This window comes from Hypanus sabinus, chromosome 6 (assembly GCF_030144855.1).
Source record: "Hypanus sabinus isolate sHypSab1 chromosome 6, sHypSab1.hap1, whole genome shotgun sequence".
Classification (NCBI taxonomy): Eukaryota; Metazoa; Chordata; class Chondrichthyes; order Myliobatiformes; family Dasyatidae; genus Hypanus; species Hypanus sabinus.
In genome coordinates this window covers 34,757,021-34,774,372 of record NC_082711.1, presented here as the reverse complement: position 1 = coordinate 34,774,372, position 17,352 = coordinate 34,757,021, and the positions used below count along the sequence as shown (strand labels likewise).

The window sequence follows — 17,352 nt, the reverse complement described above, 5'->3', positions numbered from 1 at the left end:
AACTCTTTAACACATATATATAGATACTTACCATAATTGATTTATTTATTTATTCTTTTTCTTTCTATATCTTCATTGCATTGTACTGCTGCTGCTGAGTTAACAAATTTCATGACACATGCTGGTGATAATAAATCAGATTCTGATTCTGATTAATTTCATCAATGAGCTTCCTTTATTATTGGGATAACACCATGCATGGCTGTTATTGCTGCTGCCTTACAGTTCTTGTGACATATGGTCTAAGTGAAGGTTATGTAACACCCTGGTTAAGATTTTACTAATGTTGTACTGTATTCCATTTAATGGGTTTCTGTAGAACCAGTGTGTTCTGCAGGTAGTTTGGGTTACTGTTAAAGATAAGGGGTTGTGATGTTTAGTTTATGAATGTTGTGTCATCTTAGGATGGTGGAATTGGGAAAAGGTTCAAGAGAACACTGGACAGAGAGGTTTTGTGATGGATGTGGGGTGGTTCGAGGTTTCTTCGGCAGGAGATGGAGAGAGAAGAAGCTCGAGAGAACCGGCTGTTGGAACTGATCCAACTGGAATGCATGACTCGATGGGAAATTCTATCAGTGATCGGTGAATAGGATTTGACACCATGAGTGGAACGGACACATCCAGCTTTTGGAAGATTTGACCTTGTGCACATTTGATTGTTTTAATTATAATGGGGCCTTTTGTTTTTTTTTATCTCTTTCTTCTGTAATAACAGCTTAGTTAAGCTGACATTCATAAATATACTTTCTTTATAACTATATGCAGTGTATGATCTGTTATTTCTTACTGACAGCTAATTGCATGGGGGCAGTATTTACACAGTATTCACCCAGATCAGGGTTCAGGTGGTCCTGGTTTTGGTGGGACCCAAGTCATAACAACCGTAGACGTATGGAGTCTGGGATAGGTGGTTAGCTCACTGCCGAGTTAGCGAGGGGCAAACAAGCTGCGTCTCTATAGATGCCCAGTAAAAAGGGGTTTCAATCAACGTATCAGTTACATATTACATAGATAAATAGAAAACCTACAGCACAATATAGACTCTTCGGCCCACAAAGCTGCACCGAACATATCCCTACTTTAGAAATTACCTAGGGTTACCCATAGCTCTCTATTTTTCTAAGCTCCATGTACCTATCCAGGAGTCTCTTAGAAGACCCTATTGTATCCACTTCCACCACTGTTGCTGGCAGCCCATTCCACTCGCTCACCACTCTCTGTGTAAAAAACATACCCCTGACATCCCCTCTGTACCTTTTCTCTCCGGGACTCAGTGGATTTCCCTCAGGTACTCCAGCAAAGGGTGGCACAACAGTCTCACAGTCCCAATCATCTGAGTTCAGTCATGTCAAATGGTTCAGTCTGTTGAAGAGTTTGCATGCTCTCTCTATGACTGCACAGATGTGCTAGTTGATAGGTCAGTTCATTCGAAGTGGGAAGGACAGGCAGAACTCTGGGTGGCACAGTAGCATAGCAATGAGGTCAACATTATTACAGTGCCAGCGACCCAGGTTCAATCCCACCACCGCCTGTAAGGAGCTTGCACGTTGTCCGCATGAATGTGAGTTTCCTACCGTGTTCCAGGAACATACAGGACAACAGACAATTGATCACATTCGTGTACTAAGATGGTGTGGGCTTGTTGGATCCAAAGGGCCTGTGACTGTGCTGTAACTCTCACTAAAAATAATTAATTAATCAATCGGGGGCATGCTCATTCAATAAACACACGTTGAACAGTTTGTATGCAACAAGACCCAGACAGCATTCAGGTAAAGGAAGATGAGTGGCATGCGACATTCATATCAGACTGGGAAATGACCATCTCCGACAAGAAAGAATCCTAACAACCTGTCGGTGTGTTCATGAATGCCAAGTTTCAACTGGACTTTGGTTACAAGAGCAGGCACGAGGCTGGGTTTCTTGCAACTGTGACTCAGCCAGTAACTTCTAGTAAGATGGTGGCACGTGCAAATGCAGCAGTCTCTCGAAGACCAACCAAAGGCGCTGTTTCCTTTGTAAAATCTGTTTGTTACGATCCAAGAACAATTCTACATCGGATACTGCAGGGCCACTCCGTTAGTGAGCTGCTGGCTAATCGGAGTAGCAGGATTAGTGTAGGTGGCAGAGCCAGCTGAGGTGTCGAAGGGGGTTGGCTAAGGCTGGGATGGTGGAGGAGCCAGTCGAGGTTACAAAGGAGCTGATCGGGATATTGGAGAGCCCATCGGGGTATCAGAGGAGCCCACTGGTGTGTCAGAGGAGCTGGTTTAAGTACAGAGGAGATGACCTGGCTGCAGACTGTGTTGCTGCCACCTTATCGTAAGAATTGAAGTTGGCGCGGTATAACCACGGGAGACTGTCTTGGTCATTTCACTTGCGATCACAAGACTGCTGGACAGTGATTATGTAAGTTGCCTGTTATCCTTCTCTGGAGGAGGGACAGACAATATGGTAGCTGTGTAGCCTCGGTTGTAGTGAGAACTATGCCTCAAGCCTCAGGCTTGCCTGCTGCTGCAGATCAAGGGAAAGATGCGAAAGCTTTTGTAGTGTGGCACCCGAGCTCATCTGGGGCCTGGCCTCTCCCATCGGTGCTGCCCTCCCACGTTTAAGCTGTGGAATGAAAGGCAGTATTGCATGTGTCTGTTTACTGTCAGGAGTCTGTACCATCGATTGCTGAACATTGTCCCTCATACTCTTGGACTATATATGGATTTTTTAAGTGAATATGCTTCTTTGCTCACTATTTTGATTCATGTTACTTGCTGTTTTTAATGTTTTGCACCTTGCCTCAGAGAAACGTAGTCTCTTCCAGCTGTTTCTATGTATGGTTGAATGACAATTAAACTTGATTTGATTTGATTTTAGATTTGATCTCTTGACGTCGAAAGCCTTTTCACCATCTACTGCATAAAGCATGTCAGGAATGTGATGGACTGCTCTCTAGTTATCTGGATGAGCGGAGCTCAAGAAGCTCCTTATCACACAGGACAAAGTAGATTGGCACCTCATCCACTACCTAAACATTTGTTTCCTCAGCAACTAGTACACCGTGGCTGCAGTGCGTACCATCTTCAAAATGCACTTCTGTTTCTCACCTAAAGTCCTAGAAGGGCTACACGGAGGCACAACAGTTAGCGTAACACTTTACAGTGCCAGCGATTGGGGTTGTATGTTCTCTGTTGTATGTCCTCCCAGAAACCATGTGGGTTTCCTCCAGGTGTTCCAATTTCCATCTACATTCCAAAGATGCAATGATTAGCAAGGGCTAGTAAGTTGTGGCCATGCTACATTGGCACCAGAAGCATGGCAACGCCTGTGGTCTGCTCCCAGCACATATTTGTATTATGTTCACTCTTGATACAAATAATGCATTTCACTATAAATTTTGATGTTTCAATGTTCATGTGACTAACAAAACTAATCTTTATCTCTAGCAGAAGCTCACATACCTGTGATCTTTGAGCAAGAAAGCTAAGGGCAAAAGACACAAGGGGGTACCTCCACGTGTAGGATGCACAGCATTCTTATTTGGAAATACATTGCTCATCTGAGTCTAAATACTGAATCTTGCTAACCAATATCACTGTGGAAGTATCTTCTCCAGCATGGTTGCAGTGATTCAAGGTGTCTTACCACCACCTTCTCAAGAACGATGTTTGCAGACTAATTGTTGAAGTTTTACATACTTCCCCACCAGAAATTTATCAGCGTAGTTGTGTGTTTTTTTCTCTGTGCTGTTCTTTACAAAGTTCAGTCTAGTTTTTGTACTGTGTCATGTAACACCATGGTCCTGAAAAACGTTGTCTCATTTTTACTATGTACTGTATCAACAGTTATGGTCGAAATGATAATAAAAGTGACTTGACTTGACTTGAAAGTGCTGCAAGTTCAATTTATTTTTGAATTTTCAAGAATGAGACATTTATGTCTGTCAGACCTGTCCTCTAACTTTAATAAAAACGGTAACCTGAAATAATCGGAAGGTCTTTTAAACAGTCCTGTACTTTTTTCTATAGATGCAGCTTGGCCAGCTTTCTTTTTCAAAGAAAGGGGCTGCCCTTCCTGCACCATGGACTCTGTCCTCAACCACATCTTTTCCATTTCACACACATCTAACCTTACCCCATCCTCCCGCCACCCTACCAGAGCTAGGGTTCCTCTTGTCCTCACCTACCACCCCACCATTCTCTGCGTCCAGCGCATAATTTCCCCGAAACTTCCACCACCAAGCACGTTTTCCCCTCCCCTCCACTTTCTGCTTTCCGCTACCTACTTTCACTCCCTACGTGACCCCCTTGTCCATTTGTCCTTCCCCACTGATCTCCCTCCTGGGACTTATCCTTGTAAGTAGAACATCTGCCCCTACATCTCCTTCTTCCATCCAGTGCCCTAAACAGTACTTACAGGTGAGGTGACGCTTCACCTTTAAGTCTGTTGGGGTCATTAGCTGTGTTTGGTGCTTCCAGTGTGGCCTCCTGTACATCGATGAGACCCAACATAGATTGAGAGACCGCTTCACGAAGCACCTAAGCTCCGTCTGCCAGAACAAGTGGGATCTCCCAGTGGTCACCCATTTTAATTCCACTTCCCATTCCCATTCCAATATGTCCATCCATGGCCGCCTCCACTGTTGTGATAGGCCCACTCTTGGGTCGGAGGATCAACACTTTATATTCCACTTAGGTAGCCTCTAACCTGATGGCACGAACATTGATTTCTCAAACTTCTGGTAATGCCTCACAACCACCCTACCTTCACATTTCACACCCTTTTCCCTTTTTTACCTTCATCTCCTTGATGACCCAATGCCTCTCTCTGGTGCTCTTTCCCCCTTTTTCTTTCTTCCATGGCCTTCTGTCTCTTTCACCTATCAACTTTCCAGCTCTTTACTTCATCCCTCCTCCACCTTGTTTCACCTGTCACCTTGTGTTTCTCTCTCCCCTCCCCCAAACTTTTAAATCTACTCCTCAGCTTTTTTTCTCCAGTTTTGCCGAAAGGCTTTGGCTCAAAACGTCAACTGTACTCTTTTCCATAGATGCTGCCTGGCCTGCTGAGTTCCTCCAGCATTTCGAGTGTGCAGCTTGGATTTCCAGCATCTGCAGATTTTCTCTTCTTTGTGGCTTTAAACAGTAATCACTTTGTTTAATAGGATTCACTAAATCATCTCATTTTATTGATGGTCAATATGATCAACATCAACCAATGAGACATTTTGCATAAATGTGTTATATTCTGGGTCATTTAATGTTAATTTATAATGCAAGATCTATCTTCATTGTCTTGTAATTGAATATTATTCATTATACTTCCCCTTTAACTAATATTAATTCTAAACTTCAACAAATTTACTTTGATGTAATGTTGGAAGTGCTCAGTATGCTCTAGCAAACAGTGTACTTCTGGAAAATAATTCTCCTTTGAAATTCAGTAAGTAGCTTAAATTTCACAATAAGGTAAACAGACTTGGCAGCTTTTTCATATTCAGAGTTTTCTTTGGCTCCTATCCATTTCCTTCTTATAAGAACCATTGAAGCATAAGAAATAAAGCACATGTGTTTATGTTTGCAAAGGTCATAAGTTGTACTCGAATAACGTCTAGTGCCAGTGTGCCTCAAGGTAAAACAACCTTGCACACAATTGCATTTTTGGTTGTTTCAAATACAAAGCTATCCCAAAACAGGTGAACTATGCATGAATTTGTCGACTTTTTCCAATGGCTGATTCCAGCATTCTCACAAGTGTTGATTTCCTGCTTATCAAATACAAATTTAAGAGGCTGTGTTAACACCTTAAAACTGATAGCGTTCTGTTGAATTTTTAGATTTTTGTCTGCAGCAAAGCACAAAGCTGTAATGTTTACTGGCTGTTTATGTATAGAACAGATTTATTTCATGCATGTGTGCATGGGTACATCATTGTGCTTCAGTTCCATTTTATCAGTGAAAACATCCAGCATTATCTTTATTCCTTTCCGTGGACACTGCCTGACATATTGAATTCCTCCAGCATTGTGTGTGTTACTCTTGATTTCCAGCATCTGCAGAATTTCCTGTGTTAAAGATTAAACTTATGACAATATAGTATTTTTTTTCTGCTTTGTGTTTTGTGCTAAATGGTCAATGAACTCATGAATGCTACCTCACTACTTTTTCTCTCTCATTGCACTACTAATTTAATGTTTATGTATATTTCTTCTTTTAATTTAGTGCATTTTATTATTATATATTGCAATGTACTGCCTCAACCAAACAACAAATTTCATGACATATGCCAGTGATATTAAACGTCCCTCATACTTTGTTTTTGTGAGAGTTCCCAGTTTTCTAATATTGTAAGTATTATAGAAATATCATTGTGGTTTGTCAAATTGTTGCCAATTTGACCACCACTTTAAATCCGGCACTTAAAACTGTTCAGCTTACACTGGCCTTGCAACTTCTAACAGTAACTCACAATAACAGAGCACCTTCAGCAAAGCAAACACATCAAGACTAAAAAAAGTAACTGCCAGATGAACTCAGCAGGCCAGGCAGCATCTGTAGTGGGAAATGGATAGTCAACATTTCAGTTCAAGACCCTTTATCTGAACTGAAAAAGTAGAGGGGAGGTAGCCAGATTAAAAAGGCAAGGAAGAGGTACGGGGCAAGAGCTGACAGTTGATAGGTGGGTCTAGGTGAGGATGGGTGATTGGCAAATGGAGACAGGTGGAGGGAGAGTAGAAATAGTAACAGTGACTGAGGAGGCGATAGGTGGAGGTAACAAGCATACTGGCCTTTATCAGCCAGGATACAGAATATAGGAGATGGGACATTATGTTGCAGTTGTATAAATTGTTGCTGTGGCTGCACTTGGAGTACTGTATACCGCTTGGGTCACCCTGTTATAGGAAAGGTGTGGTTAAACTGAAAAGAGTTCGAGCATGTTGGTAGGACTAGGGGGCCTGAGTTATAGGGAGAGGTTGGTCAACCTAAATCTTTATTCCTCATAACGTCAGAGAATAAGGAGATACCTTATAGAAATGTGTAAAATGATGTGAGGCATAGGATCAGAATCAGAATCGCCTGCATATGTCATGAAATTTATTGTCTTTACGGCAGCAGTACCAATGCCATACATAATAATAAAATCTGTGAATTATACAGTATATTTATATTAAATAGTTAAATTAAATAAATAGTGCAACAATACAAAAAAAAAATACTGAGGTAGAGTGGATGGCAATAATTTTTCTCCAGGATAGGGGAGACCAAACCTGGGGTGGGGGGGGGGGGGGGAGTATAGACTTTAGATGAGAGAAGAAAGATTTAAAAGGGACCTGAAAGGTAAATATTTTACACATAAGATAGTAAATATATACAACCAGCTGCCAGAGGAAGTGTTTGAGACAGGTACAATCGTACCATTTAAGAAGTATATGGAGAACAAGGCTTAGAGGGATAGGGGCTGAACACAGGAAACTGGGATTAGCTAGTTGGGTAATCTGGCTGGTATGGACTTGTTGGACTGAAGTGCCTGAATCTGTCCTGTATTATCCATAACTATGATGCCTAGTTCTAGCCACTGCAACAGAATATTCTTTTTAGATTTACCATTATGCCAAGAAATCTCTGTGTTTCAAAGAGATCACTACTTATTCTTTCAAACACTACAGTGTCCTAACTTACTCAATCGCTCCTCTAATGAATGCCTTATCTCGCCAGGAAGCACGCTGGGAAAACTTTGCTGTACTGCTTCTACTTAAATCAAATTTATATTGATTTAGGTAAGTAGGCAAAATTTACATAAAATATTCTAGTTATAACCTCACCAAGGTTCTAGACAAATGTAGTATAATGTATATATGGGCAGTGAGATGGAGATACTGTATGTCTTTACCAAAGGAGGTGTAAGGCGCTCCTTCCTGCCGCTAGCCTGCAGGTCACCCTTGGGCAAGATGTAGAACTGCTTAGCATACCCCCCCACCCCCAGATCAGGGTCATGTGAAGCCATGGGAGCAGATGGTAGATGGTCTTCTGAGCAGTGAATATCACAAGTCCTGGTTCTCTGATCACTGACACCAGGCAGACAATCTCTGAAGAGTATTGATAATGGCTGGGGAAGAGGGTCACTTGTCTTGTAAAGACACCGCCCAGAAGAAAGAAATGGCAAACCACTTCCGTCGAAAGATTTGTCAAGAACATTCATGGTCATTGGAAGACCATGATCACCTGTGTCATAAGACATGTTACATAACAAATGATAGCATTGATTTGGTACTCAAATTCTCCAGCAATAATGGTCAACATTCTACTTGTCTTTTTTTTCATTTTCCACTACAACTATATATTCCTACCTGTCATTCCTGCCTGTGGCCATCAAACTTCACAACTCTTCCCTTGGAGTGTCAGACACCCTGAGCCAATAGGCTGGTCCTAGACTTTATTTCCATTTGGTATGATTAACTTATTATTATTTAATTATTTATGGTTTTATATTGCTTTAGTTCTTCACTATTCTTGGTTGGTGCAGCTGTAATGAAACTCAATTTCCCTCAGGATCAATAAAGTATATCTGTCTGTCTATATCAGCTTTCAGTGGCTATGTACAAGGATACTAAGGTCCTTTGGAACCTCATTATTTTAACAAATGCTGTTTTAATACCATACTTAATTATTACAACACAGAAGGAGATTCAGATCATTTCGAAACACAAGTACCTCACAATAGTACAAGGTAAAAGTGATAAAATAATACTGAATATAGTGCTGCAGTTTAGAGGAAGTGAAGTGCAAGAAGATAATAAGAAGCAAGGTGATGATGAAGTAGATTGTAAGAGTCTATGTTATCATACAAAACATCAGTTCAATGGTCTTTTTAAAAATGTATTTGGAATAGACCCTTATTGCCTTTCGATCACACCACCCAGTAATCCCCGATTTAATCCTAGCCTAATCACGGAACAATTTATAATGCCCAATTAACCTACAAAAGATTATTCTTTGGAAACTGGAGCACCTGAAGGAAATCTATGCAGTCACCAGGAGAACCTACAAACTTCTCACAGGCCCCAGCGGGAGCTGAACCTGGGTCACCATCACTGTAAAGTGTTGTGCTAACTACTACATTGCTGTCTTATAAAAGCAGTCTAGAAGCTGTCCTTAAGTTTGTGGTACATGCATGAGTTGTAGAGGCCTTGAAAGTGAATCCATAGGGTGTGGAATTAAACTACTGTTACATACCCTGTAACGGGGTAAAAGAACCAGCAGAAATGGAACACACCTGGAGTCTGGTTTTGTTATTAGCAAAACACTATTTATTGGTAATATAAAACCAGTTAAATCAGATAGGTTAGCAGAGTTTATGAATATATAAGTGTGTAAATATAAAACCCCAAACTTCTTCAAACTTAGGTGGTAAATGATACAGTCTTACGATGGTATAAGGATGAAGTCAATTCAGTTTGTGATATTGAGGTGAGCAGAATTGAGGAGAGAGAGAGAGAGAGAGAGAGAGACAGATGATTTGTTTTCCAAGTAAGCTGATGCTGTTGAACTTTCCGTTGTCCTCCAAAGTCCTGTTAAAGTAACCGACTGTGACCACACAAAAGGGTACCGTCTTCACACGGTAAAGCTATCAACCCAGGCGAGGGTTAAATACACTGATAGCCTTTCATCGGTCACCCCTTTTCCACACTGCGAGCAAAACCCACCCTTTCGTGGGCACTCAAAGCTCACCCAGTGTTCATTTCTTCTGTGTGTCTTCCGTGTGTCGTCTGTGTGTCTGCCTGAAAAGCCAGCTGACCTTGTATATGTCCCAAACATGCTGAATGCCAGCTCTCCGTTATATAACTATGTCCTTCCATCACCGTAGTGACTCACGGGCTGCTCGGTGCCCTCTCTCTCTGAATTAGTGGCACATACTCTCTCTTTTTAAAGGCACAGTCCATAGGATCTCGTCACACTATGTTGAGCTGAGTGAAGTTTGTCTGATGGTTGAAGGATAATAACTGTTCCTCAACTTAGTGGTATGGGTCTTAACGCTCCTTTCCTGCCTCCCTGATGGCAGCAGTAAGAAGAGACCATGGCCTGGAAGGTGGTGGCTGATGGATGCTGCTTTCTTCTGGCAGCACTCCTTGTGGATGAACTCAATGGTGGGGAGGGATTTGTCTGTGATGGACTGGACTGTACTCGGCACTTTTTGAATTTTGGTAGCTTTTCACTCAATAAGCTCAAGATCTTGGGCCTCAATGCTTCCTTTGATATTGGATCCTGGATTTCATCTCTTGTAGATCTGTCAGTTCAGACTGGCAACGACATCTCCTCCACAATCTCCATTAGCCCAGGTGCACCACAAGGCTGTGTGCTTAGCCCTTTGCTCTACTTGCTTTACACCGATGGCTGTGTGGCTAAGCATAGCTCCAATGCCATATTCAAGTTTGCTGACAAAACCATTGTCATTGGCTGTATCAAAGGTGTTGATGAATCAGCATATAGGAGGGAGATTGAAAATCTGTCCAAGTGTTGATTAACAACAACCTCTCACTCAAGGTCAGCAAGACCGAGGAACTGATCATAGACTTCAGAAGAGGGAAAACAGAGGTCCATGAGCCAGTCCACATTGGAGGGTCAGAGGTGGAGAGGGCTAGCGACTTTAAATTCCCAGGTGTTACTAGTTCTGGACCCGACACGCAAATCCCATTGCGAAGGAAGCACAACAGTGCCTCTACTTCTTTAGGAGTTTGTGGAGATTCAACATGATATCTAAAACTTTGACAAACTTCTATAGATATATGCTGGAGAGTGTATTGACAGGCTGCATCAAAGCCTGGTATGGAAACACCGATGACTTTGAACAGAAAATTCTACAAAAGGTAGTGGATTTGGCCCAATACATCACGGGTAAAGCCCTCCTAACCATTGAGCACATCAACATGAAACTCTTTCGTAGGAAAGCAGCATCCATCATCAGAGTCCCCACCACTCAGCTCTCTTCTCACTGCTGCCATTGGGTAGAAGGTACAAGAGCCTCAGGACTCACACTACCAGCTTCAAGAAGTTATTACCCCTCAACCAGCAGGCTGTTGAATAAAAGAGGATACACATAACTACACTCAACTTCACTTGCTGCATCATTAAAATGTTTCCAAACCAATGATCTCACTTTCAAGGATTCTTTTTCTCATTATTTATTGCTATTTATTTATATTTTTATTTGCACACTCTGGTTAATCTCTGCAACCGCAGCACTATATTCTATTATCACTTTTACCTTGTACTAGCTTGAGGTACTTGCGCTTTGAAATGATCTGAATGTCCTTTTGTGTCGTAATAATTAAGTATGGTATAAAACCAGCATTTGTTAAAACTCTGGTTGATCATTCTATAGATTTGCTGAGTATACCTAAAAGAAAACGAATCTCAGAGATGTACTTTGAACTTTGATAATGTTAGTACAGGGGAGACTGTTAACAAAGATGTGAACCCTACGTTAATGAAAGAAAAATTCTCTCGCTGTAAGAGAAATCAGCTTTTCCTGCAGTATTTTCTATCAGGGCACAAGGGAAGGCATACATACGCGATCATTCTGCCGGTGAGAACGCCGCACGGCCTCCGTCTAGATGCCCCTCTCCATCTATCTGTGGCAACATCTGGAAACCGGGCAGATTTGTTCAGCCAATCGACGCTCTCGTTTCTGGTCGGCGGGGGCAACCAATGAGAGTGTGGAATGCTGCTGAGTGTGCGAGTGGAGGGATGATGGCGAGAGTTGTGTCGGCGGGGGCAACCAATGAGAGTGTGGAATGCTGCTGAGTGTGCGAGTGGAGTGGGATGATGGCGAGAGTTGTGTCGGCGGGGTGCCTGTTGCAGCGGCTGCGGAGCGGCGGGTGAGCGGGCGAGTTGGGCAGGTTGTAGCTTTGTTGCTCCGACACTGCGTTGTCTGCCGCGGCGCTGGGGCTCTGGCTTCACTCCTGTGTCTGGTTCTCACTGGGTTGTGGTGCGGGGCACCGTGGGACACGTTCAGGAGCTCTCAAGGCGACCTGCCCCCAGCAGTGGAGCTCAAGGACATCCCTGGCTTATGGGCACGTAGACTGACAGCCTTGATGTGTGCCTTGCATTCATGCCTCAGTTAAAGTTGGACCATGGATACTACACTCCCTACAATCTGGAGCAGCAATCCGCTGGAGGAACTCAGCGGATCGGGCAGCATACATGGGAAGAAAGGAATCATCAGGGTAAAGTTTCGACCCATAGACGTTTTCCTCTCATAGACGTTGTTCGACCCGTTGAGTTCCTCCAGCAGATTGTGGAGTGGACGATGCTTGCTCAATCGGTAATAGATGATTCTGGGAACACAAGTTCGCCATCTGAGTTGCATTGTGACCTCAGGGTGGATTCGCTCGACCTGGAGGCGGTGGTTTTGTTGCAAAATATGCTGAGTAATATGCTTTTGCATGCTACACTCCCAGGCAGCCTTCACAGTAAAGTGTGAATGTCAGTCAAATAAATTACAACAGTCCTTCCCACAGTTGTCTACCTAACATTTTGTAAATGTTCACCGTCCTTCCAACAGATCTGTGAGGTATCATTCATGGCGACTGAGCAGCAGCTCTGCAAGAGAAAAAGCCACCCTATATACTGTTGGGGACAAAATTCATGGGTTCACTATAAATCAGGTATTTTGTTAACTTATTTGCTCTTGAAAGAATGTTGGTATAAATTTAATAGTTAATTAGTCTAGAAACTAGAATATTGATAAAATACATACAGGTGTCCCCCGCTTTACGCCGCTTAGCTTTTACAAAAGATCTACATGAGTAACCTGTCTTCGCATTACAAAGAGGATTTCCACTTTTACGAAAATTTTTCCCATATAAATTAATGGTTCTTTGCTTTACGCCATTTCGGCTTAAGAAAGTTTCATAGGAACGCTCTACGTTTGTAAAGGGGTGTGGGGGGGGGGGAACACCTGTACTTAATTGAAACAGACTGGCATTTATATTTCAAACAAGAGAAAATCTGCAGATGCAGGAAATCCAAGCAATGCACACAAAATGGTGGAGGAACTCAGCAGGCCAGTCAGCATCTATAGAAAGAAGTAGTTGATGTTCGTCGACTACTTTTTTCTACAGATGCTGCCTGGCCTGCCAACTTCTTCCAGCATTTTGTGTGTGTTGCTGGAATTTATTTTTTTTCTGAATCTACTTTTTCTGAATACTTTTTCTGAAAAGTATTTTGGTCGATGAAATTCTTTGTTTTTCCTTCTATAAAAACATCTGGCAGCAAATTTGTAGAGAACAAAATCCATCAACCAGAATAGGGGCACATTGGTAGTTGCATAGATATTTGTTATATATTCTGTATTTTGTTCATTAATTTGTATGTTAGCGCTTTTGGAATGGGATCAGTCGGGCCTATTTACAAGGGCAGGATTTGTAATTTTGCAAGCACTAGATACTGCAGATGCTGTAATCTGGAGCAAAAACAACAAACTGCTGGAAGAAGTGATCTTATAATTTTTCAACTGCTAGCATCCTTGTCAATGCAGCATACTTTTTATTCCAGTGATGAAAAGTCAGTCTGAAAAATCAAGTCTTATCCTTAAGTGAGAATTATACACCCTATCCTCATTATATGCGGGGAATACATTCCCTGCAGTCGTCACATAATGTGAAATCGCATAATGTGAATAATTATTTAAATGGAGAAAATAGAGATGCATTCCAGAGGGCTTCCTAAATATGTTTTCTCTATAATTTATTCACATTTTCATACCAATACAACACAAAAGCAGTACCACAAGGCACATTCGTTTTATATTTCATCAGTTTAAGGTAATATTAAAAGTAATAAATCATAGAAAGTTAACATACTAGGGTGTGCATTACTCACCAACAGTGGCAGGTGTGTTCACTCTGGGAGATGAGTGGTGGTCGTGGTGTGGGGCAGCTTTACATGGATAAGGTGCATGGATGGTTGTGGTCGTCAGGATCATATCAAGCACAGCAAGGGGTGAAGGAAGACTCACAGAACTCTTAGAACTGCCGGCACCAGTTTGAAGAAAGTGGTGAGGGTTGTTTGCTTGGCAGCATTTTGTTTCTCAGCATAAATTTGCTTGTAAGGAAGAAGGGTTGATGACAAGGAATGACTGAAATGCTGACTCTGTTCTAAACTTGGGACCATGTCCATCGCCATTTGTGTCAAGTGTTCTGACTTCCACCATTCCCTTACCTGTGGTAACCTCCCAGGATTTTCAAAATCATCTGTTGCTTACAGCATCTGATAGTTCACCAAAAAAAAAAAAATGCCTTGAATGTGGATCACACCTTGGTTGAGTGGTTGAATCAGCAATGTTGTGTTAGGTGGCAGGGAACACACTGTTATCACGAGGAAATCTGCAGATGCTGGAAATTCAAACAACACACACAAAATGCTGGTGGAACACAGCAGGCCAGGCAGCATCTATAGGAGAAGCACTGTTGATGTTTCGCGCCAAGACCCTTCGACCTGTCAGGACAAAGGATCTTGGCCCAAAACGTTGACGATTCTTCTCCTATAGATGCTGCCTGGCCTGCTGTGTTCCACCAGCATTTTGTGTGTGTTGTTGTTTGAACGCACTGTTATGTTAGGATGAGTGCTATCCAAATGTTTAGGATAGGCTGGTGCATTGTTAAGCAACAAAAGAACTTTAAAGGCAAGATTCTGTTCCTGGCAGTAGCGTCCCAGAACTGTGTTACCTTCACCTGATGCCACGCTGTTTATACTTTCCAACTGTTTTTAAGTGTTATAGCGGCTCTCTACCATTTGGCTGATGGCCCAGGACATGACATCGGATGCTTAGGAGGCATAGTTAAATATTTCAAGCACAAAATCACTGCACCATAGGTAAAACCAACAAAAGTTTAAGAGCGCAAGATTGCCCAACCACACCTTGCTAAAACCAATGCGAGACTGGCGGGAGTGAGGTTGTGAGGTGCGCGCACGTGACTTGTATTGGCGGGAAAGCACTGCTCCTCGCATAACTGTGAGTTTTGGATGCATATGAGGAGACTTTGATAGAAATAGGTTCCTCACATAACTGTGAATCCGTATAGTCTAAAGATGCATATAACATGGATAGGGTGTACTGTCTTTTTTTTGCCTGAGAGGGTTGTCTGATTGCCTTCTCTTCAGAATATGAATGTTTAAAAATCAAAATGACACATGACTATGATTAATATTTACTAAGGAAAACACAAATTGTAAATTTTCTGTGATAGGTTGATTCAGAAGATAAAGTTGCATCAGATGTAGGGTAAATTATAAGTTTGGATTTGAAACTGGCTTGCCCAGAGAAAAATGAGAGTAGCAATGGAAAGCTATTAATCTGGTTGGAGGTATGTGACCAGTGGTGTTCCACAAGGATTGCTGCTAGGACCTCTTGGTACATATCAATGATTTTGAAAAAAATGTAGATAGTTGGATTAGCGTAGTTAGTGTAGTCCTGCTGGCCCCATTATAGGAAAGATTGGAGACTTTGGAACAAATGGAGTTGACCAGGATACAACCTGGATTAGAAGGTATGAACTATGAAAACATGTTGGACAAACTTGGGTTGCCTTCCTTGGAGCATCAAAAGCTGAAGGAAAACCTGATAGAAGTTTTTAAATTTATGAGAGGCATAAATAGTTTTCACAGTCACAATCTGTTCCCCAGGGTAGAAATGTCAAGAGTGGGAGGACCTGCTTTGAATGTTAGGGGTGATGTTTAAAGACAACACATGAGGGCCTTTTTTATGCAAAGTGTGGTATGTTCCTGAAATAGGTTACCAGAGGTGGTTGTGGAAGCAGGTAGTTAAAGAATGAAGGGAATTGAGGGATAGGGATGATAAACACAAGTAGGACATTAAGTATAAATTAGCATCAGGGATCAGTACAACATCGTTTGCTGGATGTCGTAACCACTGCTGTACTTTAAATGATTACTAAGAGTATTAATAATGTGATCTGAATTTTCCCCCCCATGACACAAATTAGCACCTAGTAGGAAAGACACAGGTTTAAATTGCATTCCAGAATTATAGCTCATAATTTCAGCATAAAGGAAATGTATAATTTTCCTGAAATTATTCTTCATCTAACATCTTGTACCTGAATGAGTTCAAGTACCTAAAACTTGAACACACTCATTCTCAAAGAAGATCCACCCTGTTAAGAATTTCTACATATATGGAATTCAGAGTGAAGAAACAGGTTGTAAGCCTATCCTAATCCCATGGATACCTATCTATTTAATTTGATTCCACTGCCTTTTTCATACAGTTCTGACACTGGAAGGTTTTAAAACAAATTGTATGGAATTAATGACAATATAATTTTAATCAATTTGCCCTAGAAATGAACTGGAATTTCAAAAGATTCAGCAGTGCATTGAGACTTGTTTTATTTATTGAATTGTTCTACCTGAAGGTATTGCATACTAGGTTGGTGAAGGCAAATTTGCTCACTTCTACATGTATTTGAAAGGACAAAATTTCAGGGATATTGGGGGAGAAGCCAATAAACTGAATCTCATTTGATCAAACTTCCGAAGCACCAGCATTGTCACATGACATGCTGTTTAAATTCCACATTTCCAGAAATTCTTAGTAGGCAGGAATTGCTCCAGGAGTTTGTTGTAGTTTATCTGACATTTGCTCATTATTAAATTTGAAACATTCTATCCTAATGTGAGATCAGTGAAAGGAAATCATGCAACTAAGCATTTTAAAAAAGTTTGCAAATTGGTAATTTAAATAGCAGATGAACTAAATTTGGAAAGCTGTGTTTAATGAAGGTGCAATTGTCCATCACCAAAACAGAAACAGAATAACCAGTATGTGGGAGAAATTGTTTCAGAGGTATTCATTCAGTAGTAGAATATTGGGTTTATCAAGACTCAGGAGACTGATAATGTGGGAAACTGGAGCAACAAATAACAGACTGGAGGAATTCAGAAGGTCTGTAGTGAACAGGGAGGCAGGAAGGAATTGTCGATGTGTCAGGTCAAAACCCTGCATCTTTACTTCATCAAGACTATTGACCATGTAAAGATTTTCTTTAATTTGCTGTATGAGGGACAGATTTAATGCAGTTTGGCAGAAATTAAATTTGCTTTGCAGATTGTTTATTTTCTCACCCTGAATGAAAATAGAGTTTAAAAAAAACAGTGCTGTTTTTATATTGTACCGATCTTTCTTTTCCACAGGTGACAGCTGTTCCTGATCTTTTCCTGACAGCAGTTAAACTTAGCCATGATAACACAGGAGCTCAGTATTTGCATGTAGCAAGGGATGATCCAAACAATTTGTTCAGGTAATTTCTTGTAGTGGCATAGTTACTGTGAATAATCTGGTGCATTA

General features: G+C 41.5%; 1 protein-coding gene across 1 annotated transcript in view; it reads left to right on the top strand.

Moving 5' to 3' along the window:
- Positions 1–11,702: 11,702 nt before the first annotated feature.
- pitrm1 (pitrilysin metallopeptidase 1) overlaps positions 11,703–17,352 on the top strand; it is a 55,807-nt gene continuing 50,157 nt past the window's right edge. The window contains exons 1-3 of the mRNA XM_059971915.1: positions 11,703–11,860; positions 12,547–12,649; positions 17,199–17,305. Of these exons, the coding sequence (XP_059827898.1) occupies positions 11,805–11,860; positions 12,547–12,649; positions 17,199–17,305 (266 nt within the window). The 5' untranslated portion in view covers positions 11,703–11,804. The remainder of the gene's footprint in view (positions 11,861–12,546; positions 12,650–17,198; positions 17,306–17,352) is intronic.